Genomic DNA, 25,956 nt, shown 5'->3' on the forward strand with positions numbered 1-25,956 from the left:
CTACAAGCACCTCCCATGCAGCTTCAATATGCCAAATGAGGGGGAAAAAAGAAAAAAAGAAAGAAAAAAGGGAAAAGGGGAAAAGGGGAAAAAAGAAAAAAGGGAAAAAGGGAAAAAAGAAAAATGGGAAAAAAAGGAAAAAAAAGAAAAAAGGGAAAAAAGAAAAAAGAAAAAAGGGAAAAAAGAAAAAAGGAAAAAGGGAAAAATAATAAGAAATAATAGTAAGAAGAAGAAATTGGAAGGGCTGTGCTCAAGAAAATAGTAAACTGTCAAGCGATAGCCGCAGCGGTACCCGCGCCGGTGGCTCTGGGCCTGCGGAGCCGCTGCCGCTGCCGCGCCGCCCCGCGGCGGCTCTGCGAGGGCCGCGCCGCCATGGCGGGGGCGCCCGCGGCCTGCGGGGCCGCCGGGGAGGCGGGGGAGCCGCTGCCGCGCTTCCCCGCCCCGCTTATGAAACCGCCGGGGAGGGGCCCGCTGCCGCCCGGCGGCGCCGGGGGAGCCCAGGCCGCCGGAGCGCAGGTGAGAGGCCGCGCGGGGCCGCGCCGCGGGGAGCCGGGCCCGGGGCGGCGGCGGCGGCGGCGGCGGCGGCGGGGCCCGGGGCGGCGGCGAGGCCGCGCCGCGGCAGGGCCCGGGCGCCGCGGCTGCGCGGGGAGCCGGTGCGGGCCGTGGGGGCCGTCGCGTGGCGGGGCCGTCGCGTGGCGGGGGCCGGCTCGCGCGGGGCCGGCCCCGATCCTCGTCTCGGCCGGATCTGACGGGCCGCCGCGGGCGCGCGGAGGGACAGCTGCGGCCTTGTGCGGTTTCACAGAGGTACTTTATGCGGATCTGTGGGCCTTAAGCTCGCAGGCTGCGTAGAAGCACATCTGTCAAAACACGCGCTAGTGCTGTGGGATGCGTTCGTTTTCGTGCGGACACAAAGAGGAGTTCACAGAACCTGCTGCTGGACTCCAGCGCTCCAGCGGAGCACAACAAAAAGCTAGTGTCATGCTGGCGGAAGAGGGCGCAGGTATAATCACTGCTTTCAGACCACTGGGACGTGTGCCGTTGCCGTTTCCTTCTCCATCTTCTAGCTAAAAGCGCATCGCAGCCTTACTTTCCGTGCTTTGTTTGCTTTTAGTGGTCAGACAGAATGGCTCCGGAGAACCGGCCAAAGGACAAGCAGCATGGGAGGACGCACGGGCAGCAGCCAGAAGAACAGGCAAAATCAGCTGGGAAAAGGAAACGAGGCTGGGAAGAAACAGAGAATGAGCCACAAGCAAAGAGGTTGTTTATGAGAAAAACATCCAAACCCCCAGAGAAAATCGGTAACGTTTCCTCAGATTCTTGCTGTTTTTGCCGACCAGATTTACCCTAAGTGACAGGCATCAACTAGCTGAAGAGGGAAGATGCCAGCAAGCCCGCAGCCTGCTCAAACAGGAGTGTTTGGATTGGATTATATTAAGGATTAAGGATTAAGTGATACACAGATGCATATGGGGGTATTACATCTTGCAGTTATCTGTCTAATGAGTGTGCGTGTGTGTGCATGTATCATTTTGAAAGTCACTGCCCCTTGCTAGATGCCAGCTCACTGAAGTGTCTATCGCAGCTCATTGGAGGGTGATTAAGTTCTGTGGAATTCTTGAATTACCATATGTCTGCTTTATTGTAGGACACACCAGTCCTTGTAATGCATTGCTTTTTTTGTCATGCAATTCTTAATGCAGGTTTGTAATCGTACGCTTGGTCTCCTACAGCACACGGTCTATACTGGCATTTCCACTTGATTTTTCACATATTCTGACTTTCCCTTCAGTAGATGGGAAGGCTAAATCCTTTCTATCTCTATATTTAGATACTTATAGTAGATTGCACATAAGTCCACTGATCACTTTTCCTCATGTGCATTTTTATTTTCGCTAGTATGTAACTTAGCAAAACATCTCTTAAACATTTTTGCTATAATGAGAGGGAAGTGTGCCTGAGTTCTTAGCTATTGGAAGGATTAATGCTTTGCATTATCAGGAAAGTTGTATAGGCTTCAGATAGACAAATGATTGCTTTCGTGTTTCCGCAGACACTACTTTTGATTTCATATTTTGCTTAGGAGACCGCTAGAGTTATTGCTTGGGTGGAAATAGTACACACTTTCTGTAGATTTTTTTTTAAGGATCTAGAAATTACGGAAGTATGTTTTGTGTTTGGTTTTTAGTATTCAGAGATGCAGGAGTTCTGCCGCTCTGTGTGTTCGCATTTTCTGCTGTAGAACTCCAACCTTCAAATCAGTTGATGGTGTGAATAGTGAATGGAGGCAAAATACTGTGTTTAAAAGGAGTTCTGCTTATGATGGTGGATGATTAACACATCTTCTATAGTTAATTTAGCTACAAGATTTTCACTATAACTTCCTGGCCTGATTTTCAGATTTGGTGATCATCTGCAGTTCCCATAAGATTCAGAGGGAGTTGGATGTGGCCTGTACTTTAGGAAAATGAGGCCAAGCATGTTTTTTCCTTATACTTTTCCTAAAAACAAGAAGACAAAAAACTTAGCATTTGAGCTTTTTCATTTTGTGTCCCAGTTTGGATTTTTATACACTTTAGAAAAAATATTTTTTTCCCTGAATACATAAGAGGATTCATTTTCTTGCAATCAAAAACATTTCTTCCCCTGATTCAGAAAAGTCCCAAAGTTTGTTTCTTAAAAAAATAATCTTCCTAACAAAACCAGATCTGAAAAAATCTCTCTCTAGCCATTGTCTTTGAAGAAAGAACTGAGGATGCTAACTCTTCTGTGAAAACAAGGAATTAGAGTAGAGATGTTTTTATACCTGTTTCAGCAGGTGTGACAAGTGCTTTTTAGCTGGCACATGAATAAGGAAATTTAATGTCACACCAATGTGTCTGTAGGCTACAGAGTTGCATTAAATTAAAATTTTGTTTGTAGTCATAACGGATGGTATCTGTGTTTTGGTCCTATTTTCTTATTAGTATCCTTATATGAAAACAGAATTTTTATTTCTTAAGAAGTACTTCTTTCCCATTTGACATCTATATCCCCTGGCGTGTTATGGACCATTGCAGTGGGAATGATTGGCTCACAGACGTGGGGCTAAACAGATCCTGTTTTCATGTAACAGTCCCTGAAGATAAAACTTGGAACATGAACAGAAAGTTGGAGCAGGCTGTGCTCTCAGCAGAACTCATCCTGAACAGAAAGGTTTTCAAGCGATGAGGCGTCAGCAAGTCTATTATTGAGAACAAAACTCGCAGTGCTGTAGGCAGGCTGTATGGGCTACAGCACAAGCAGATCGAATGTTCTGATTCACGAGCAGGCGTTTCAGGAACCACATGGCAACCCATATGTTGCTGTGCTTGGGGAATTCTCAGGTGCTGCTGCTCTGCTGGTCATAAGTCTGACCTTCCCTCTGCTCTAAGCAGCAGTTCACTCCCTCCCATCGCACATTTCCAAGTCATTGGGTGTTTAGATAGCCGCTTTGTATTTGGGTAGGAACCATTCAGGTTGTAAACTGTCCAAGAGAAGTACCACCTGTGACATGTCTTTAGTCCCCTCTTACTCTCTTTGTGGTAAATCTTTGGTGAGGAGAAGAAAGGTTTAACAAGAGGAAGCATAGGCAAAGCTCTGGCAAGCTATTGGAAGCATTAGACTCCATAGTTGCAGGAGCTGCTGTGCCTTAGATATGTAAGAACCCTTTGGAGTCTTTTCTGGCTGGAGTTTGCCCTGGATTTAGCCACAAATGCAGGCAGGTTCCCATGTTGCATATTGAATGTGCATGACAGGCATTAGCTTTCAGGAGGTTTTACTCTTTGGCTTTCTGGCAGGTTGGAATAGAGGTGGATCCATGATCAGAAACACCAGAGTCCTTCTGCATCAGCTGGAGAGGCAGTGCAGCATTGTCCACTATGTCTACCAGAACATGCTGGGAGGCTCCATTCGGGCACAACTCAGGCAGGTAAGCGGTTTCTCCTTCGTGACCTGTTGGACATCTCAGTTTTCTGCAAAGACATCTCAAACACAAGCAGGGAATTGGAAGGGGCATAAAGTTCCTCACAGACACGGTTTGTGGCTCAGAGTCTGACACGCCCTCATGTTTCTTAATCCTGTAAAATGCAAGTGCTGAGATGGCTTTCTCTTTCCATTGACGTGGCCTTGTCACCCTACATTTTATCCTCTGTTAATTCTGTGCTTCCTTGAGTCATATTTAAAGTTACTGCTCTCTCATTTGAGATACTGCCCAGTGCTACTTTCTGGCATTATTCTGAGTGCTTTGTTTGATTGTTTTTGTACCTGCTTTACTTTGCTAATCATGCTAGTATTGGTGTTGATTTGTCCTCTTCATAGCCATGTTTCATCAAGCCTATAATGTTTTACTGGTTTTCAGTGTCATGTTTCTTCTTTCATTTAAAAAGTTACTTTTTCTGTAACATCCATAGCTAAGAAGAAGCACCTGGGCTAATTTTATCTTCTCGGTGATTTATCTGTTTTAAGTATCCAAACTTAAGGATCCTAGCCCATCCAGCAATGCCCATACCTGAGCTGAATAGCAATATGGTCTTATCATGGTTTCTCATTCCCTATTTTAAGTCTTTAATTCCATTTTTCTTATGCTGTATTGTTGAGCTGCAAGCAGTTTGGATGGAGGACCATAATATTTTATCTGTGGATGATAACATTTTTGGATACTCAGTACATTCATAGATGGTCGCCAGAGCTTTTTTTCTGGAGGGAGGAGGTGTGTTCTCCTTCCTTGTTAATATTAATTATCCTACCTATTTATCTCAGCCCAAGAGTCTTACTTACCTGTACGTTGTGTAAGGGGTGTTTTTTCTCAATTCTCTGTTGCTCTCTGACTGCTGTGGCTCTGGGGATTTATTGGGTCCCAGGCTGTTTTTCCTGGGACAGCATGTTCTCTTCATTGCACAGAGAAGCTTAGCATTTTATGTGAATGTACTAACGCTAGTGGCAATTAGAAATTTTTGGCTGTCATTATTCAGAAATATTCAGGAATCCCTACAAAAGTACTAATTCTCTTTGTTTTTGTAACAGTGTCTGCAGTTGCCATTTCTGCGTTCTCTCACCTCATACCGCCTTTTTCGAACAGCAAGTCCCTTTGACAGGAGAGTGACTTGCCTGGAATGGCATCCAACACACCCCAGCACTGTAGCTGTCGGTTCCAAAGGTGGAGACATCATCCTTTGGGACTATGAAGTACTTAATAAAACCTGCTTCATTAAAGGGGTAAGTCCCTGGAAGTGTGGAATGGGTAGGAGGAGAAAACTGGAGTACTACCAAAAACTGCAGACCAAAACTGTGGATCTGTTGTGAGAAGCACGTAAGGGTCTTGGGTTGCAGAGCAGCCAGCACTGTGAGACAGAATTGAGATGAAACAGCACATGTGTTCCTGAGGCCCAGACTGTTCTAGTACTGAGTAGAACTGAGGCATGTTGGGTGAATTCATAGTGAAGCAGTCCATGGTGTGTGTTCAGTGGAAAAATAATTCAGTAACTGATGAAACAGTTATTTTAAAGGGAAGCTGGAAAAAAGTATGTGGAGAGGGTCTGTCTGTTTTAGGTCTCGATCTTTCTCTGCTTAACTCTTATTCTGTAACAGAGGAAGAAATATCTGTCTGAGTGGGGAGAAATGAAATCCCTTTGTCTGAAGCGAGAAACTAAACTAGAATGAATGATTTCTCTAGCTGGCATGTCCCCTTATTCTACATTCAGCCGTCGCCCGTTCATGCTCCACAGCTTTTGCCCCCTTTCTAAAGTAACATAGATACATACTGGGAGGAGGTTTATTCTCCAAAAATTCCAGGGTCACCTTTTTTCTTTTTGTAGATAGTGTGGTGCCTGCCAGCCAAGGAATACATTGCCTGGGGACTGGAAGAGTTGGACTTCTCCTTCCTTGGGAGGGCAGCTGCCCAGGCAGCTGTCGTGTGGGAAGGCATGGTTGTCTTTGCCTCCTGAAGGGCTGTGGTGTGTTGCACTGTCGATGTTAAGGACATAGCAGTGAATGCAAAGTTACAGAAGGCACTTTCCTCCTTTCCCATCACTCAGTGGACTTTTCTTTTGTTCATCCCCTTCCTTGTAGATGGGAGCTGGAGGGACCATCACAGGAATGAAGTTTAACCCTTTTAACCCTAGTCAGCTGTACACATCGTCAGTTGCCGGCACTACCACTCTGCAGGATTTTAATGGCAATACTCTCCGGGTCTTCACCAGCACCGAGGACTGGGAGTAAGAAATACAATTTTTTGGGCCTCTGTGTCCTGCTGGCAGGAGTGCTACAAAGAGAGAGAGAGAGAGAGAGAGAGATGTGTTTGTCTCTAATATGTGAGAGCTGAGCTTCCTCTTCTCCACATACATCTCCTTTATCCTCTGAATTCCAGGGATCCTCTGTCTTCCAGGGAGGCTTGCTCTCCCTTCTTGTTTTTCCCTGAATTGGGGGGGGGTGAGGGGGATCAGAGAGACTTTTGCTTCATTAAGGGGAGGGACTCTTTGATGCTTTTTTTTCCCTGTTATATATGACAAGGCAGGGGATGCCAGTGGATTTTCTCTGCAGGATATTCTTACACCTCCCATTGCTCTGTGTCCTGGGAACTGTCTAATCTCTAGACCTGTTAGCAATGCTGCTTGCTGCCAGATGGTTTTTATAGGGCAATTTACAGAGTCTCCCTTCAGTGCTCCTACACAATCACCTCTGACTTTGAGTGGTCCAAGGTGTCATCCCAGCTAACTTTTGGCACTTGATCAAAGTTAAGAGCCTGGGCTCCCTCAGTAATGAAAGAAAAGAGGAAATGAATATCTATAGGCAATTCTGGCTGCCTGCTCAGAATCATCCTCTCAGAGTACCGCTCTTTCTGTGGACTCCTGAGGAAACCTGAGCTTCTAACTTAGTTACTTCAATTCAGTGCCTCAAGGTGAGTTAGCGAAATCTGGACTAGGGTCCTCTTTATGTTTTGATTTTCCACCTGCTTCTTTCCAGTAACAGGTGTCCTGATTGGTTTCCAGATTGGCTGTTCCAGCTGCAACCTTCTCACAGAGCAGAAGGTGACTGGCCACATGAGCAGAGAAGGACAGACTAGATCCTTGGGCAAGAAGCTCTTGCATCCCACCCAATGTAATGCCTGTTACTGATCTAAGTAATGATGCCTGGATCTGAAACAGCATGCCATGCTCCTCCCACTGCTGTGAGGATGGGCAAGACCTTTGGAAAGGTTTTTTCATCTTTGCTGGCTTCTTGAAAGCTAGTATAGCTAGTATTTAGAGTGAGACTTTGTTAAGTAGTTGCTCTGTGAGCAGCAGATGGAATGCACTTGAGCATCAGAGGGTTTTGGGACTCCCAGTTAGCACCCTTCTTTTCTGTCTCTGTTTGTTTAAGCCTTCCACTTGTTGAGTCAGTAGACCAACTCGGGGTAGCAAGTCTTGGGATAAGGTCCCCGTGCAATGTAGTTAGCAGTAAGATTTCTCCTTGCACAGCTCTAATTGCTCCTGGTGATATCTTCAGAAAAATCAGATATGGTAGTGGAAGCAACCTGTGGGGAACTGGTGAATGAAGTCTGTAAGAAGAGCTAGGTGCAGGACTGCTGTGAGATAGCCTGTTGTTTCTGCCCGGAATGGTGCTGGTTTTGCTTGTGATCTAAGCCTGGGCTGAGCTAGGTGGTTTGCTGCAGGTTCATCCTACCCTCTGTAGCAGAGGAAGCAGTGCTGCTAATGAGGTTTGCGGCCCAAAATGGTGGTGTGAGACCTACAGGCTCAGAATGCATGTGCTCAGATTGGAAACAGGTTAGAAAAAATACAGTTCATGTATTTCTCCTGACAGGAAACATACTTCAGTAATTTAGTATATTGTACCAAGTGAAAACAGCAGCGTGTTCCAGGGGATGAGTGCTGGATTAACATTCTGTCTTCCACTGTAACCTTGGTGCCTCTTGGCTTTGTATGTGTTCCAGAAAGGGCCAGGAGATTCTCTTGGAGACATCAAGTTCAGTCCCTATGAGGCAGTGAAGCTTTATGTGGCATCAGGGGATGGCACCCTAAGTCTGCAGGACCTTGAGGGCAGAGTGGTGCAGGTGATCTCCCGTGCCCCGGACTGTGGCCATGAGTACCATAATGTTTGGTGAGAAGGGAGCAGGGCAGGGCTGAATGTCTGCTCCTTCCTGTTACTGCTGTGGTTGTCCTTTTGCTCTGTGACATCTACTCCTTTGCCAGGATTAGGAGGCTCTTGGTATGAATTGGTTCTGTAAGGGAGCTTGGAGACCAGCTCCTGATTCCAGTCTGGAACCTGCAGGTTGGATGAGCTAGGCAGCCACAGGGCACTTAGGCTTCTGCGGGAACCAAACATGCTGCATGCACCCTCTGGTGCCTTGTAGATGCTGACAGTGCTTTGCTGTATAAAGTGAGGTGAGAAGAGCACAGTAACTTCCTTCTCTTCATTATGATCAGTGTTTTGTGGGTTTTGTGCAGGTTAGCAGCTCAGGAAGCATAGGAAAGCGAAAAAAAAAAAATCCTGAATGTGAGCTTGCAGAGTTCACCTGCTGCCTTCTGGAGGTGTCAGGCTTGCTGTGGTAATTTCCATGGCCGTGAATTCTAGTGTAAGTCATTCCTACAAGAGTGAAGCTTTCCCAACAAGTTCCCAAAGGATCCAGAATTCAGTGTCACTACACCCACCCTCCCAGTGGAGCTGGAGTTAAAACACACGTCTGTATTCAGTAAGTTTGGTTTTGTTTCCTGGAGCAGTTTTAGAGGTGCAATTTTCCGGTCCAAAGCTTTTATCTTTCTTTACTGCTGCTGTACTGTTTTGTGGAAAACCTCGTTTTAAACCTGTTCCTGTATGTTTGTCAACATCACAAGAGTGTTCTGATCTTTCCCAAGGTGTGTCTATGTGCAAGCACCAGGTGGCTTTTCAGCCTCAGTTGTATTCCACTGTCCCAACACGTCACACTTCATCTAATGTGCATTTGGCAAATGACTTGGAAATTATTCCGTATTCCATCATCAACAGAAAGCTTTCCCAATAAGCTTGGCCGTCTGCCTGAAGTTCAGGCCCATGCCATCAGGCAGGAGATGGCAGTTGCAATCTGTTGCAGTCTCCCTGGTCAGAGAGGGAGGAGATGTGAACCAGAGCTCCCCCTGCTTCCCAAAGCCTGTAGGAGGCAGCACTGATTTTGTGTCTTTCCCTCTAGTTGCTGGTACTGCAGTGTTGATGTGTCTGCAAGCTGCCGTGCTGTGGTGACAGGCGATAATGTAGGCAACGTGGTCCTGCTCAGCACTTCTGGTGAAGAGGTTGGTATGGCTCATGCAGTGTCTCCTCTGTGCGAATCGCAACGGCTCATGTGCTCTCTGACCATACGTTGTTTCTAGTTCGTGGCATTTTACTGTAAGCTGAGACTACAGGGGCCTCTGGAAGGAAGAGCAAGTTTGCACAAGATGAGTCCACTGCGTATCTAGGTGGTGGGACTTCCTCCATGTCTGTCATTCACCAGAAATACTCACATTCGTAGGCACACTGGTAACAATTCATAATTAGGGACTGTGTGATGAGCTATCCCTTCCTTAAGAGCATTTAGCTACTGGGAAGAGTAGTTACAGGGTAATCTGAAGATGTAACCCTCTGCCAGCAAGCTTCATCCTTCTAAAAAAAATGCACTAATGGGAGTCATTTGGAAATACTGCTTTGCTGGACACCCTTCTGTGTTCTCAGACTAAGTACATAACAGTAATTAAGCAAATGTTGGGGTAGAAAATGCACTACTGCCATTAGACACGAGAGGGCAGGTTGTTCCTGCTAATCCAGGGTAGTACAGAAGCCTACTGAGAGGGCAGACTGACCGTGGGCCTGGCTTACAATAGCCTGGTGTACAAGAGAAGGGAATCACTGTTTCTCCCCTCCATGAGGTACCATCTGTGAGAGTTTGCCACCCTAAGAACTGTGGGTGGAAAAATTGTGTAAACTGGTGGGCAGAGTCATGCGTACTCCAAGTAAATCATGCTTATTCAAGGTTATTTGCCTCCTTTCTCCCTTTTTTCTTTTTCTCCTGAAAGAATCTGGTGGTCCGTTCTGTACTTGGGGGATGCATGCTTTCCACTTTCCTGGCAGCTGTGGAAAACCACTCCATAGTTTTCTTTATTTCTGAGTTTCTCCTGTTTGTCACTGCTGCTAAGAGACAAAAGTACTTCAGCGCTTGTAGTTTTCATATTTACTTCTGATGTGCCCTGAAACTACAGCTCTCCATTTTAAAGGCTACAGGGATCATAACCAAGGTGTGTTTATTCCCCCAGCATTTATTGCCTTAGTAGGGGGTTAATATGTTTCTGACAAGTGAAGTGAATCCTTACGCTCTAAACTGGCAAGAGATACCCATCTTCATGATGGGAACCCTCTATAGGACTAAATGATAATAAAGGTATGTTGGAAATCTCACATGCTGCCTCATTTAGATGAAAATAGGAATACAGGACCAGAAGAACAGCTCCTGGCATGCCCAGTCCTGTAACCACGTAATAAATTTATTGTAGTCCATCTTAAAGACATTTAGGGTTTGTTTTGATTTTGTTCTGCCCGCTATTACAGGAAGGATGGATCAACTTCACCCCTTTGATAAGAAATAATCTTGTGACTTCCAGTATAAATTTATTTATGGCCAGGTTATACTCAATTGTTCTTGTTAATGGAAATATTTCTCCTTCCCTCATGTTTCTTTTTTATCATATTTCTAAAAGGAAGTTATATCTTCTCTCAGCCTTCTTTCTTGCTTTACAAAGCTCTTTGGTCTTCTTCCATGAAGCAGGCCATTCATTCTTCACCTTATCTTTGCAGACCATTTCTGTAACTGTTCCAATTTGTTTTAATCTTTCTGTGGGTGGAAGACTGGCATAGTGTACAGTATTCCAGACGAGGTCTTGCATTGCACAGCGGCCCTAACACTTTCTGCCATGAACCAGGGATCACATTTTCCTTTCTTGTAGCTCTAAAAAAGTGGTGGATCAGAGTCCTCCTATAATTAAATGGTTTCCAAGGTCATTCTTCTCCTTTCTTGTTTACAGCAGATAAACTCTTTGTTGTATTAGAGACATTTTTCTTAGTTTGTAAACTCTTCACTTTGCACTAAAAGATTATTATTCCATTTCTTTCCTCTGGTCTTCTGTTTTTCTTTTCTGCATGATTTTCTGTTTCCTTTGCTGCAGATTTGGAAGCTGAAATTACACAAGAAGAAAGTGACTCATGTGGAGTTTAACTCTCGATGTGAGTGGTTGTTGGCCACAGCCTCTGTGGACCAGACAGTCAAAATCTGGGACCTGAGGAACATCAAAGACAAAACAAATTTTCTTCATGTACTTCCACATGACAAACCTGTCAATGCAGGTAAGTTCATGAGATACGGATTTCTCTGGATGGTGCCTGTCGAAATGCCCATTCATTTATTTTTCTTGCTTTCCTCTTTACCTGAAGACTATATCCCCTGGTTTTTTTTGCATTCTGTCTTGCTCTTCTTCCTGAAAGCATGAGTTGGTTTTCTGTTTCTTCAGTTGTGTTTGTGTGTTTTTTAAAAGATCAGACTATTTTGGAGCAAGACTCAATACAACCAGTTACAAACTGTTCAAGTGTCATGTAATTTTTAAATGCAAGTATTGAATATGAACTTTACGTAAGAGTCCTTCAGGAGAACGTGACTTGCTAACACCTATCTTTTACCTTCTGAGTACATAATTCTGAGCTGCTGTTAGTGATGGAAGGATATTTAAACATATTGTCTTTATAGTTTATGATAGACTTACTCTAGGTAGCTCAGAGCTCTTTAGTCTCTGCAGTAACCACTTTGCAGGTTTTCCAGAGCGTGTGATTTCATGGCCGCTTGCATAGGTCTAAAGTGGGGCTGCCGTCGAGGTGTCCCTCCACCCTCAGCCGCACACTGCCATCTCCTCTTTTGTGCTGCACACCATACTCAGAGGCTGCGTAGCATGCCAGTTCAGGGACTTGAATCAGCTGAAAACTGAAAATAACAGCAGCTGAACTGCCAGTACAAAGCATAGGGGTCAGATATGTGTAGCTTGGAATGGAGAAGAGAATGATATGCCAGTAGCTCTCATATAGGTTGGCTTAAGTTGCTGTGGAACTGCACCCTAAAGATATAATTTCACTGTCACCATCAACCAATTCCTGACTGTTTTCTTGCTGAAATGATAGTCCTTCCTGCTTGTTGTCTTCTTTGTGTTGATACTTGTGATGAAGAGCCTTTCAGAGAGTTTGCTCAGCTGAGCTTTTGTTGTTGTTGTTGCAATGTTAGCTTTCAGTCAGATACGAACTTGCGTATTTGCTAATGCCAAAGCAAGGAAGACAGCGGGAGTGTGTGGCCAGAGGTAAGAAAGGGGATAGGGCAGCAGCAGCACAAGTTTAGACTGGCCATAGAAAACTGGAACTGTGTCTTCAGGGGTTTAGGTGGAAGCATCAGCCGTGGCTGTGATTAGAAAACTGAATTTTTGGGGCAGTTTCTTTGGCAGAAGCAGAGCATGAGACTCAAAATTACTTTGGCTCTGTTCTTTGGGTGTATGGTTGTACCTGTTTGTGGAAGTACAGCTTGCAGGGGTCTGTTTGGAGCTGTTCCACTAACTTGGATTGAGCAAGTTACTTTCTTTGCAATGTCTGTTTCTGTAACTTTAAAATGAAAATGATTCTTTCTGTCTAATGGAGCACTGTAGGTTTCAACTTACTGTTCAGAAGGGTGTGAGTTCCTTGATGAGAGGAGTAAAGTCTTGCCTGTTGGACACATGGCCTTATTCAGATCCATATCAAAGACGTAATGGGTAGCTAGTCAGGCTTTTGTGTTTCTTGTCAATCATAGCATTGTGATCTTTTGTTCACTTTATTTCCCCCTTGCCTAGCTTACTTTAGCCCGACAGATGGTGCCAAGCTCCTGACCACAGACCAGCGCAGTGAAATCAGGGTTTACTCATCTTCAGACTGGACCAAGCCACAGCATCTGATCCCACATCCACATCGGCAGTTCCAGCACCTCACACCTATCAAGGTGAGTTGAGCTAGTGTAGCCCTGAGAAGGGGGATCAAACTTGGCGCTGGCAGCAAGTTGTAAAAGAAATGGTCTGATTTCTAGTCAGGATAGGTTGTTGGTGGGTCGATGTTAACACTGCTGTGCTCCCAGCAGAGCGCTGTTCTGACAATGCTCATGTCACACAGTCTCTGGGTGGGATATACAAACTGCTCTGGTTCATAGTGCCAGCTCTTCGTTTCTGGTGTGCATCACTGTGAGCTCTGCCCCTTTCTCTACCTTTCCGTCCCTCTGTTCTACGACTAGGCAACGTGGCACCCTCGCTATGACCTCATTGTAGCAGGTCGCTACCCAGACCCTAATTTCCCAGGGTATACAGTGAATGAGCTACGGAGTGTGGATATATTTGATGGCAACACTGGAGAGATGGTGTGTCAGCTCCATGACCCAAATGCATCTGGTATAATCTCGGTGAGTTGGGCACTGCAGCTAAAAGGACTGTTGTGTATTGAACTGCAGCTGAGAGATACATTTTAGGGACTGAAATGATAGGAATATCCTCCTTGCTTGTGGCAAACTCGCACTGTCATGGAGCTATGGCTGCCAGCTGTAGCTGCTGACTTGAGCAGGGCTGTTCCATGGTCATCTGTGGGCTTTCTGTGATATTCTTTAGGGAATGTTCAGGTTTCCAGATTGTTTTTTGCTGTTACATAAGCAGTGATGCTCTGATGGCTCTGTTATATAAGCAATGATGCTCTGACAAACTGTCATCATGTTTCCATTTGCAGCTCAATAAATTTAACCCAATGGGAGACACACTGGCCTCTGGCATGGGTAAGTAGAGAGAACCTGAGGCACTAAGTACTAATGTGTTCCAGTCCCAGAAAAAGGCAGGTTTGTTCCTCCAGACTAAAGCAAGGTGTGAGTGATGAGTTCCCAAATCCCACTTACAGTTCTGCCAGTGGCAATCTCTAATTTCATGCATCTGTAAAAGAGATCAGGACCTTTTCAATCCGCCACCTTTGCAGTTACAAGACACATTGCTAGTTGTCTCCTTTGAAACACCCCTGAGACCATAAAGTCCAGAGGAGAAAAACAGCCTCCCCTGAGCAGGGAGCTGCTGCCATCTGCCGGCCTTTTAACAGTGGGAGGAACAGGATAGGGAAAAAAAAGGGCTTTTTCCTGCTAGTCTGTAGCTCTGTCCTTTCTGTTTACTTGCCTTATTTCCCAGGCATCAGAGCCAAGATTACTCAGGCTTTCCTAGGCTGTCTGGAATTAATGGAGCTGGCTTTAGATTTGGGCCTCAAACCTGTGACAGCTATGATTAGGAATTACTCAATTATGTTTCTCAATTACGGCAAATTTCTAGGGCTATGTGGAGATGTTATATGTACCAAATAACTTCCCATCCTCTGTGCCTAGGAAATAGCTTAGAAGAGATGAAGCATTTTGAATTTCTGGCACTTAACTGACATACACAGAAACTCTACATTATACCTATGGTATTATACTTGATAAAGAATTTCTGACGCGGGGTATTTAATTTTTCCTTTCAGGCTTTAATATTTTGATCTGGAGCCGGGAGGAGATGGTGGCCAAGAAGCAAGAACATCTTTTGAAAGCCATGACAGAACAGGGGATTGGAAGCCAGAGTTTGTCCAGACGTGGAGGGCAAAGGCAGGCAAACCCTGGGACAAGTAAACTCAAAACTAAGTTACTGTCTTGGGAAGTGGAGGAGGCAAAAACAAAGAGCAAAGATTCCAAGCCACAGGGAAGGAAACGAAAAGGGAAGGATCTAGAGAACTGATTTAGTAGTTTGGTCCTTTCTGGATCACAGAGGACAAGTTCAGTGCTATCAATGGGCAGCATAAGCTCTGCAGGGCATTAACCTTACACTTTGTCCTTCCTCTCTGGATCTGATCTTACTTCCCTGATTCCCTTTGCTTCCCCTTCTAGTGAGTTGTATTGGCACTCAGTTCCTCCTCCAGGCAAGGTTACCACCCATTTTCTGAGGCATTAGGGAAACTTCAGGCCATGGAGAGATGTTACCAGATCCTGCAGAGGTTAATGCTTCCAGCCTGTGACAGCTGCTTGTCATCACTCTGTTGGAGGTTACCATTTCCTGTAGTGTGCTGTGGAGCAGCTCATGACAGGATCCCCAGCTCGTTTTAGTCAAACCAAGCTGATAAAGCCTTTGCTGACCAGGTTCACATTCTGAAAAGGTTGAATGTTCATTGGGCAGAGGTAAGGGGTAGCTTGGGTGACCTAGGGAACAGCGACCACCTCTTCAGTATGCAAGGTCTTGGCAGACTGTGTAACTGTCAAAAACCCCAGACTTAGCCTATGCTGTGCTTGCAGCTACTTAACTAGACCGTGAGGCATAGTACGATGCCAGAGCTCTTTATCTATCTGCCTCATGGGATGCAGGGGCAATACTGAGCTGAGACCCTAGTGATTCTGTAGTTTTTATTTTCAGAGTTCTTCTCTTTCTTGGCACACATTAGGTAATTTTTTTCATCTATGCCTATGTGCTTCAGAATGTTGTAGAGGAGTGTTTTTGAAGCAAAAATTAGGAGTTTCTTCCAAATATTCTTTCTCAGAGCCAAATCTCAAGATTGCTGTTAAAAGTTTTGCTTTTTTCTAGATTGTTTACAAAGCTGGGGCTTTGCTGCTGTCCCAGAGGTTGATGGATGGGACCAGGCTCCAAAACTGCTCAGATTCTATGTTCACTTTTATAGTTTTACAGTATTGGCATTAATAAAGTTTTGTACTAAACTGAAATTCTTCTTTGATATAGAGAGCAGCTGCTTTGAGCATTCTACTAATTGTTTTCTATGGGGGGGAAGCAAGTATTGACCCTTTTGCAGGAAGGCTAAGAGTTAGAATAGTGGTGGGATTATCAGTCCCAGCACTGTGTCTACAAAGGACCCTTCCAAGTTAGACAAGTTGCATTATAAGTTGATATCTATACATAGCTGTTGCATCCAAAAACCACTTATTTCACTTCTCATTCTGCTGTACATGGTACTGTAAATCAGGGATGAAATTCACTGCACCTACCTTGACAGGGAGCCTACTGCAAGAGTTATGCCTGTTTCTCAACACTGAGCACAAAGGAGTTAGCCCTATATGAACTTTGGAGAAGAAGAGGAGTAGAGTTCAGTGTGGAACTGATTTCAATGATAAAAAGGAAATGTATTGGAACAATTACAGAAAGTCATTCACAGTCAGAAAGTCAAAAATCATCATAGAAACTTTTTCTCTGCGTGTGCAAAATCTGCTGCCTTTAAAAATAACAGGTCCAGTCCCCTTAGATGCACTTTCTAGTACCTCTTCCTTGTGCCTGTTCTCCCAGGCAGTTGCTTGTTCTTTGTGACTGTCTTGCTGTGCAGAAGACATAGATTGTATCTTCAGGGGACAAAAAGGTGAGGAAGATGCTGAGAACAGCAAGCTGCTTCTGCTGATTTGGAGTTCCCATACTGGCAGATGCCTATTATGGTATAGGGAAAAGTCCCCATAATGCTCCATAGGAGATGTATGTAACCTAAGAACTAGCTTCTGCCGCCAAGAAGGGAAGGGAACTGCACCAGAAAGGGAACTAAAAGAGGGAAGTGAATGTGCAGCATCACAGTGTGAACAGCCAGTACCTCTGGTGCCTGCTATGGTCTCTCATCCTCTGCCAAAAGCTACAAGGCAGGTGTTGAGCACTTTGCATTGTTTCCTACAGCAGCTCCAGTGCACAGAGGGAAGCCTGCAGCTTCCATCTATCTGGTCTTGAAACAAAAATAATCATACATGGGACACTGGCAGGTGACGGGCTCTACAGTTACCTGCAAATACTGATTTTTTCTTTTTGGTGCAGGGGTGGGACAGTGGGCAGGTAAGGCTATCCAGGGGGGAAGAGAGGAAGAAAGACAACGGAAGTTGCCATTTAGTCTTAAGTAAACAGCTATAAAAACTTTCTGCCAATAAAGCATATTTCTTGGGCTCATAGTGGATGTCTGGACCACCTACAATACAGGATTCTTCCTGGATCTTTCTGAAAAGGCTCTAGAAATAGATAAATTCACTATGGGGAGGTCTAATTCAAAAAATGAAATTTTAGAAAGGGCCCAAGTTTCCTATCTACAGGGACTCTCTCTCCTTTCTATAGCCAACATTACACACACACACACTAACACACACAAAAAGTGTGCAGGTTTGCTATGGATGGATAATCACATTAATTAATTTACAAGATAAAGCTGTGGTTCTGTTGATCACATGTAGCCTACTCTGCTGAATCCGAGAAACTACTGCTAGGTTTCCAATTCTGTCCTGAGTCCAGGCCGATTCTTTCCTGAAGCACAAGTTGAGGGGAAAAAGACCAGCTGCCAGCAGCAATTACTTAGCAGCAACCTCAGAAATGTTGATCTGCCATCATCTCCAGCAGCTCCCTCTGCATGGAGATTAGATGAGTCTCTATGCATTGTTGGTGAGCTGGGCCCTCTACTCCAAACCCAGCCTTCCTACCATCCTCAACCCAGTGGCTTGAGAGAAAAGTGCACAAAGCAGGCTGACCCTAAAGAAAGATGTGACTCCTGGCTACACTGGACATGACACCTGCTGGAGGCCCAGGCCCCTCTGCCACGGTGAGTGGTAACATTTACAATCACTGAAAGGAGAAAAATTCTTCCTGGGGAGCAGCAACTCCAACTGGCCATGGCCAACTCCAACTAGTCTGGGAGTCCCAGACTAGTTAAGCTGTATGGGGCACCACACACCAGTAGGCTTCAGAATTAAAATTCAGAAGAGTAGCTCAGTCCTCTCCCTTGGACATCACCTTTAGAAAACATCCAAAAATCACTGTCCAGCTTCTTTCTGGGAAGCAATGGCCAAAGCAGAAGAATGCTCAATAACTGAGGTGCCCAATCATCATGGGCAGCACTGCTCCCTCCTGCTGCCTGGGAAGTAGTTGGAGCAACTGTCATGCCTGCTCTTCTCCCTCATTGGAAATGTGCCGGTATCCAGGGGGCTGAGACTGTATGCGGAAGAGTACAGTCAACAGGAGGATGATAAGGAGAAAGAGAATAGAGCCACACACAGCCAGAGCCACAAACAGTTCTGCAAGGAAGAAAACAAGTGGTCAGCATGGTATCATCCAAGCTTTCTGCTTCTGCCACACTCTAGTCCAGCCTGGGCTCACCTGTGTCATGCACTGTGCTTGCTACCTGGCATTCTTGCTCCCAGTCCTGGGGAATGACAGGATCAGTGAGTTGCAAAAATTTATGCAGGGGACATTTTTGCTGACAGCCAGGGAGTGTCAGTGGGAAAGGTTCCTTCCCACTCTCATTCCGGAAAAACATCTCCACAGAGAAATTACTGAAAGGGAAACACAGCCAGATTGGTTTCTTGCTCCAGCTAAAATCATCCCTTTTCAGAAACCTCTTAGTGTGTACACCCTTTCCCTTATTCTTGTGGTAATTTTCCTTAGAGTCTGCCGCTAGGAGCAAGACTGTATCCCCTAGGTTGGAGCTTAGACTAGGTATCTAACACTTGCAGTGAAATCACAGCAGACATCTTTACTGCAGCCCTCACCCATCATCCTCTTGGTACAGCTCAAATATATGACATGAGGCGTATGGTGCTTGAATCTTGTTGTAGACATCTAGAGCCATCTGCAGTGCCACAAGTGTGGTGTCATGCTGAGAAAGAGGGAAAAAAAACCAAATCAGTCACCCTTATGAATGGGGCAGGGCAGCTCAGACCATACCGGTAAGGGACAGGACTGTGCTGAAGGGAAGTCGCCTTTGTAACTTCCAGCTGGAAGAAGGGAAAGGAGCAGTACTATTAGAAAGGTGATCTGTGAAGGGTGTGAAATACAGCTGTACATATCATGCATCATTCTTTTAAGAAATGGCCTCTGGGGAGCAATATGGGAGAGAGGCTTGACTTTCCAGTCAGCAGGCTGCTGGAAAGGAGGGATGATTCTCCATATCTATACTGCTGAAACATTGCATCTGAGTAGCATCAGCCTGTCTACCAAATACAGGATGGCTCCCCAAAGTCTGCCAGTCTCCTCTGCCAGACTGAGCTAACAGGAAAAAAAATGCTGGTTTGAATCCTCTTCAGGAGCCTCAGAGAAATGATGCCAGATAATCGACAACCTGCCCAGCCAGAGGCAAAGATACATCTCCTGATCACTGCATCGGCTGCAGAGAAGCTAGAAAATGTTAAAACCATTAGCAAGGCTCAAAGCACCCTGTGAGGAGGAAGAGGAGGAGATGGATTGAAGCTAGCATCCATGATCTCACTTACGGCAGAATAGGCAAGTAGTTTCAGGTGCTGATGGGCAGAGATGGTTGCTGCTTTGGTTAGGTTCTTCCTAATGTGATCCAGCAAGACCCCTGAGGAAAGGGAACAGCTGTTAAGATTCAAAACCTAGATAGAACAGCATGAAGTTCCCTCCCTGATCCACTCACCGCCTTGCAAACGAGCTTTCTCTGTCCGATGGTGAATCCCAAACATAAATTGAAAACTGAAGTCTTTTAATTGCTTCAGTTGAGTCATGACATCTGGAGTCACCCATAATGGCAGCTTCATCTTGTGTGCTTGCTAGAAAGAGACAGAGAATACTCATCTGCAGGTAGTACGGACCAAGATCAATGAGAGGCCTGGGAGTCAGGGCATCTACATCTCGCCCAAACTGCTACTGATTTCCTATATCATTTTTAAATATGAACTTTTCTGTTCATGCTTCTGTCCTCATGCTGCCACACTGCATACAAAGAACATGTGGTTAATGTCCTTACTTTTTAAAGTTGTTTCAGAAACTAAGTAAGACAAGCATAGAGATTAAAATCTAGGAGCTGCCATTTCTGTGAAAGCACAACTGGAATGCAGGGTTATTTTGCAACATCAGTAAAAAAAAAAAAAATACAAATCAGGCACTTGCATGGCTGATTCTGCCCCACAGATGGCATGCAGTCAGAAATAAAAAGCAAAGTGAGAGAGCACAGACTCAGTTTCTGATGTACCTGGCACACAATTACCTGAGAGGCTATAGGGGCGGACACAGAGGCCACTGAAGGAGAACAGATAAAGTCAGCACTCTGCAGACATTATACTGCAAGGCACCACTGGCAATCCAGCAGTCAAACCCAGAATATACAGAATGAGGAATCAAGGAAGGAATTTGCTTCGCAGCCAAACCATTACAAGAAAGGATTAGTTATACTGGCGAACAAATAGCAGTTGCGGTTCCCTGGCATCGCTGGCATCCATCAGATGAAACAATTTTCTATGCCACATCCCATTAAACTGTTAGAAGATGAGGCTAAGTATCCTTTAGGGTCCATTCTGTCTGAGTAGTTCAGCACAAATTCCCATCAGCAATCTCAATATTTGGCTAGTTTTGCATTAATTTACAAAGAGAATAGCTGGGAAGTTCCTTCCCCCTACCAGCTGGTAATCTGCTAGTTCAGGTGAGAGAAACAATCCCTCATTTAGGACACTGTCTGTAGGAATGAGAAAAAAGGACAAAGCCCAAAGTGACTGAAGAGACTAATATGTCTCAAGTATAGTTTTGAGAGTAAAACTTCCCTTCCTCACAACTTTCTGATTTTGTTTTTAGACAGTGAGCTGTTCTCCAAGTTCTTAGGGCTACAGCAGTTGTCAATGAAAAAAGGCCTCAAGACTCTATTTGTAAACTCTCTCTCAGCAGGTCTTGAAAGGGAAAAAGATTTGAAATTGGTATTTCCGACCAAAGGAGATTTGGCCACTGATAAAAAGTTGCTTCACTGTGATTGTTATAAGACAGGAGATTGGGTTTGTAATACAAAGGGCAAATTTACACAATGCAGTGCAGCTCTGGACTGAAATTTTCTGAGCTTGAAGAAACTCAAGCTGCTTTATATGGCAAAGTGCAATTCTGTGCAGAATATTCCACAAGAATATAAAGATTGGTTTCCTTTCCCTTCAAGACAGTAAAATGATAACGTCTGTCTCTAGAGTCTTTCTCCGTCAAAGGCTATCAAAATATTTTACAGAAGTTGCTGATCCAGGTTGTTTTATGTGCTTCTGCAAATTAATTTTCCAGCAAATCTGGTGAGCCCAAGAGATTAAATTCCTGTGGCTGTAAGATGATGACCAAACTTACTTCACAGAACAGTGTGTCATATACACTCCAAACAGACTCGAGGGAGACATCCCGGATCCCAGTCTCTTTTGCCACCATCTGCAGGAATTGCTGTAGGAATGAGCAGAGAAAGGAACTTTTCAGTTTTCTAATCTCATACTGTATTACATGCCCACAACGGAGGTGGTCTTACCCTTTTCTCAGACCCTAATTACCTAGAGGTGATTACTTTAGCTACAGTCCTCAGACCACCTTATCTCATGCAAACAATCACTTACCAAATTCTCTTTGGTCTTATTTGTGTATTCTGCTGAATGCCGTGTTTCATTCTGTAGCTGTTCATACCGTGGACAGGGGGTCAATGGAAACTTCAGTAGCTGGGCAGAGACAACAAGAGCAGCTAGGTCACTAGAAACACAGAAGTGCAGAATCCGAAGACAAAACCCACAACTGTAATGAAATCCTAACTGGTTGGGTGTGTCCATAAACACCTTCAGATACCTCCTTCTAGGACACTCCAGACTGTGCGTGGTCTGCTGAGGTGTTGCAGTTAATGTACTTAGCGAACATAGATCCTGAACTCTCATCTTGTTCAGAGAACAGAAGAATCTTTGCAAGGCAGGTTTAAAGGGAAACTGAAGACAATCTGAACCATGACCGAAGGAAGGACTTTTGGGGAAGTCAGCAAAACACCATGCTTCAGTAGCCACCCCGCCATCCTTGAGAATAACTCACCCTTTCCCCAGACTCAGGCACTGTGTGCACAGGGATAGGCTGCCAGGAAACATTAGGGTTGAACATCTCTCCTCTCTCTGGAGGATACAGGCCTGCCAAATTGGCCTCCGCACTCATCAGCGTCCGATCACAGTCTGTACTGCGGATGAAGATCTGCCAGGACAAGGACAGTGCACTGTTAGTAACACTACTGTAAGCAGTGATGCCTGGACACAGAACAAGGCACTTGCTGAGGAACTCTGCTGAGTGCCCTGCAGCTGCTCATGAAGTGGGCAACAGTAGAACAGGAACTCCTCCAGTGACTGAGCTTGCTAGTATTGCCCGGCTAAAACCTTAAGGAGGGACATGAAGACAATTGGTGTGTGGTCTGTCCCATTTATCTAGAACAGTGAGGTACACTGTGCAGAGATTATAGATAAAGGAGCCTGAATATGAGTAAGAGTCAAAGAAGAGCAAGAAAGAGATGCAAGTAATGATGGGTGCAGATAGGAAATGCACTGTGTTTACATAGCAGGATTGGGGCAAACTCCTGGATTCAGTTCTCAGTTCTAGGAATGAGCTGTTGCACTTGTTCAAGAACATGCCCTTTCCAAGCCTCATTTTTTCCATGTGATAAATGAAGACAACAATCATCTGCCTAACAGGAGAGGAAGAGGAATGGGGACTGAGATTTTATTTGATCACTGTGAGCTCTTGGGATTAACGGGCCAAGACCGTTTATCATTCCAGGGCTCAGAAAGAGATATCTGAACCAGAAAGAAAAGAAAAGAAAATATACAGAAGAGAATAAAAGAGAATATTCAGAAGGTCAGAGCAGCAAAGCTCTGGTATCCTCATATCTGTGCACTGAAAACATTTAGGAGAGATCAGGGAGAAGCCAGTAATAAAGTAAGAGGAACATATATGAAATTGTGATGAATGTCCTAAAAGCCAACATATTGGATATGAAACAAGAACAAAAAGCTGGAAGAAACAAATACAAAATCAAGATTGGGATTTTTTTTGGTGATGTTAACTGAGGAGAGAGAAGCATATAGAAAAATACATGTGTTCACTCTGTATAGTACCTTCCATGCAAACTGTATCTGAAAACTTAAGTTAACAGCCAGGAGGGAAAAAAGGGGGAAAAAAAAGAAAAAAGAAATCAGACATTGTCTTTTCTGTGACAGTTTCTACCCTCTTTTACCTCTTAATTGTGGCTTAAAAATAACAGAGCCTGTACTCATTGCACAGGATTGCTTTTATCCTAGGTAAACCCTAAAGAAATAGAAAGAAAATATTTAAAAAGATAAGAATCTAATTCTAGAAGTATCATAACAAGCAATTAAGCCCCGAGTATATATGCTTTTCTCAGCACCTTTCTCCAGGGCTCCAGCTTGTCGCTGAGTCAGGTGACAGATGGTCATATGGTGTCATCCAGAGGCAATACTTCTTATAAGAGGGAGCTTGCTCAACTCAAGAAGAGATTCAGGGTTGGTTAGCAGAATGGTTTCTGTTTGCATGTGCTTTTGTTTTTCCTTCTCAAGTGAGGGAAGAAAACAGTTTCTGATGGCAAAGCTTTATAAGAAGAAAGCATGTTTGGAAAGGCACTACTCAGGAAGGTTAAAGGATCTGTGTTTGAGCTGACACTGGAAGTTTTGCTGATGAAACAAATGTCAAAGAGGGGATGCAATCTGAACTATGTCAAGCCCTGTATTTACTGGGGAGCCTAAAAAAGGGGGAAGCAAAGACAGAAAATCTTGATTTGCCACGTTTGGTCAATCACACATTGTAAGCACAGAGAAAATAAGTGAACAGATGTAGAGGCAGCAGTGGGATGGGGGGCCAGCCTTCCCTTCAATCCACATGAAGGCACGCCTCTCATCGTGATGCTTGCTTATGTTCCAGTTGACTCACACCTACCTGATCAACCACCATGGGTATTTTAAGAGCTTTTCTACTTCCTTATCTTTTTTAGTCCTTCAGATATCCCTCTGTGCACAGCACATGGCTCCCAAAGGGCTCCATATTTTTTTTTTTTTATATATAAAAGAAAACTACATGTGACTATCAGTTTCTCAAGAAGTAGCATGAAGTGTGGCAACATTGCAGAGATGAAGAGGAAAAATAATAGCTTTGGGGGATTGTGGCCCTCAATACTTTACAGGTGGAAACAAATGACAAAGTCATTTGTAGACATTACTTGTAGACAGTAATTCCTGTTTATGAGTACAGTCTCCCAGGTGATTGTATCTGAAATGTATTGAAGAAGGTAAGGCATATATGCAGGCTGCATTCTTGTTTTGAACCAAGACCAGCTGTTACGACAAAACAATCTCGAGTAAGAAACCAAGTTCCAGATACAGCACAGCATTCCTGTTTTGTTTCGTATGTTGACTCAAGAGCAGTTGGCTTCAGCTGGCTGGTAACAGTGCTGCTGCTGTACAACCTTCGCCTGAATTGTCTTAACATCTGCAAAAAGGACAGCGGCCGCATCCTGCACAACCTTTCCCCCCTTTTTTACTAGTCTTTAAAGCCACCTGCAGCCAGGTTAAGAGAATGCCTGCTCTTAGCTCTCTCTTCTGCAGCTCAGCAACCAGTAGTGAAACTGGACTAGAAAACAAGAACAATATCAGACAGACAGACGGCACCGATTCCCACCCACCCCACGAGAAACCGCACCCGGAGAAGTGCGTCCCACGCCCCGGCCCTCGGCCGCCGCCCTGCGAGGAGACCGGGCCGCCGCCGCCGCCGCCAGCCCCCCTCCCGGCTCCCCCCGCCCAGGCAGAGCGAGGCGAAGTGCCAAAATCGGAAATTTCTGCTCAAATCGCCCCCGCTGGGGCCGCCCCCGCGCCACTGACCTCCTGCCGCCGGTACGTGGCGTTGAGGAAGCCGCGGTAGCGCCTCCGCAGGGCCTGGCCCAGCTCCCACTGCTGCCGCATCCCCACCTGCAACGGCACGGCGTCACCGACGGCGCCGGGCGGGCGCCGGGCGGGCGCCGCCGCCGCCGCCGCCGCCACGCACCTGCGTGAGCTGCCCGAAGCCCTGCGGCCAGGCGGCCTCCTGGTAGGGGTCCCGCGGGTAGGCCTTGATGGGCGACCGGTCTCCGTGGCGGTACACCTGCGGGGCGGGAGCGCGGGCGCGTCACACCGGCCCGGCGCGGCGCGGCCCGGCGCGGCGCGGCCCGGCGCGGCGCGGCCCGCTCGCGCCACCCCTCCTCACCAGCGTCACGAAGCGGAGGCTGCGAGCGCGGGCGAGCGGCGGCGGCCGCAGGCAGACAGCCAGGAGGAGCAGGACGGCGCCACCCGCGGCCCGGCCCGCCGGAGCGCCCGCCATCGCGCTTCCGCGCTACGCTTCGACACCCCCCCCCACCCCGGAACCGAGCCGCCGCTGCCTGCGGCCCCGCCCGGACGCCGTTTCTCCCTGCACATCGGAAGCAGCCGCGGCTGGCGGCCGGGCCCGGGTGACGGCTGACGGGGGCGGGGCGGGGCGGGGCGGAAGCCACGCCCCCGGCCCCGCACGGAGGGGCCTTCCCCCCCCAGGCGTGTACTCACTGCGCATGCGCCGCGCGGCCGGGCCTGTCTGAGGCGGGTCGCGCCTCGGTGCGGGCCGAGCCGGGCCTGTCGGGGGGGGGGGGTGCGGCCATTTCAGGGTGGTTCGCCCAGGGAGCAGAGCTGGGCTGCGCTCCGTCATGGGCGGCGCGCAGCTGCGCTCCTCGGCGGAGGCGGCCTCGCGCAGCGCAGCGCAGCGCAGCGCAGTGCAGTGCAGCGCCCCGGGGGCTGCCTGCCTGCGGCGGGCTCGCTTGCGGGCACGCGGGCAGGACGCGTGTAGCGAGCCCCGCGGCTTGTCTCGGTAGTCACTAGCCGCTCCCGAAAGCCGAGCAGGCCCGAGTGCAGGCTGCTCGGATAACGGCGGCTTTGTTCGTGCGTTGGTCTGTGTTCAGCAATTTTGCAAATACTCGTGCTTTAAGGAGGTCGGTAGTGGTGATGATGTCACTACCAAAAAATCTGTGGTTTGTGAGGAATGTTCGCCTCAATTTGCAGTATTTGATAGAACTGCGTTGCTGCTTTTCTCGAGGAACCCAACGCTGCCTTATATTTGTGCCCAAGAGGTGCGGTCACATGAC

General features: G+C 46.3%; 3 protein-coding genes across 5 annotated transcripts in view; 2 read left to right on the top strand and 1 right to left on the bottom strand.

Annotated features, from left to right (window-relative positions):
* Positions 1–416: 416 nt before the first annotated feature.
* On the top strand, positions 417–15,781 carry DDB2 (damage specific DNA binding protein 2). 2 transcript variants are annotated; one of them, XM_062576427.1, is made up of 11 exons: positions 417–516; positions 1,112–1,298; positions 3,816–3,946; positions 5,041–5,232; positions 6,085–6,230; positions 9,179–9,278; positions 11,181–11,358; positions 12,876–13,021; positions 13,307–13,471; positions 13,789–13,834; positions 14,557–15,781. In XM_062576427.1, the coding sequence occupies exons 1-11, from the start codon at positions 448–450 to the stop codon at positions 14,805–14,807; spliced, it is 1,611 nt and encodes a 536-aa protein (XP_062432411.1). In that variant the 5' UTR covers positions 417–447; the 3' UTR covers positions 14,808–15,781. The 2 variants fall into 2 exon arrangements, with proteins under 2 accessions (XP_062432411.1, XP_062432412.1); XM_062576428.1 differs by lacking the exon at positions 417–516 and adding an exon at positions 874–1,000.
* Positions 15,782–16,174: 393 nt separating this feature from the next.
* On the bottom strand, positions 16,175–25,209 carry ACP2 (acid phosphatase 2, lysosomal). Of its 2 annotated transcripts, XM_062576432.1 has the most exons (11): positions 25,053–25,209; positions 24,855–24,950; positions 24,692–24,778; positions 21,852–22,004; positions 21,395–21,493; positions 21,138–21,227; positions 19,462–19,594; positions 19,298–19,386; positions 18,578–18,684; positions 18,186–18,361; positions 16,175–18,103 (listed from the first exon to the last, which is right to left on the bottom strand). In XM_062576432.1, exons 1-11 carry the CDS (start codon positions 25,164–25,166, stop codon positions 17,967–17,969), a joined length of 1,281 nt encoding a protein of 426 aa, XP_062432416.1. In that variant the 5' UTR covers positions 25,167–25,209; the 3' UTR covers positions 16,175–17,966. The 2 variants fall into 2 exon arrangements, with proteins under 2 accessions (XP_062432416.1, XP_062432418.1); XM_062576434.1 differs by lacking the exons at positions 19,298–19,386; positions 19,462–19,594.
* NR1H3 (nuclear receptor subfamily 1 group H member 3) overlaps positions 24,876–25,956 on the top strand; it is a 30,830-nt gene continuing 29,749 nt past the window's right edge. Inside the window, exon 1 of the mRNA XM_062576445.1 lies at positions 24,876–24,896. The gene's annotated coding sequence lies outside the window, so the exon portion shown is untranslated. The remainder of the gene's footprint in view (positions 24,897–25,956) is intronic.

The sequence above is a fragment of the Rhea pennata genome, chromosome 5 (assembly GCF_028389875.1).
Source record: "Rhea pennata isolate bPtePen1 chromosome 5, bPtePen1.pri, whole genome shotgun sequence".
Classification (NCBI taxonomy): Eukaryota; Metazoa; Chordata; class Aves; order Rheiformes; family Rheidae; genus Rhea; species Rhea pennata.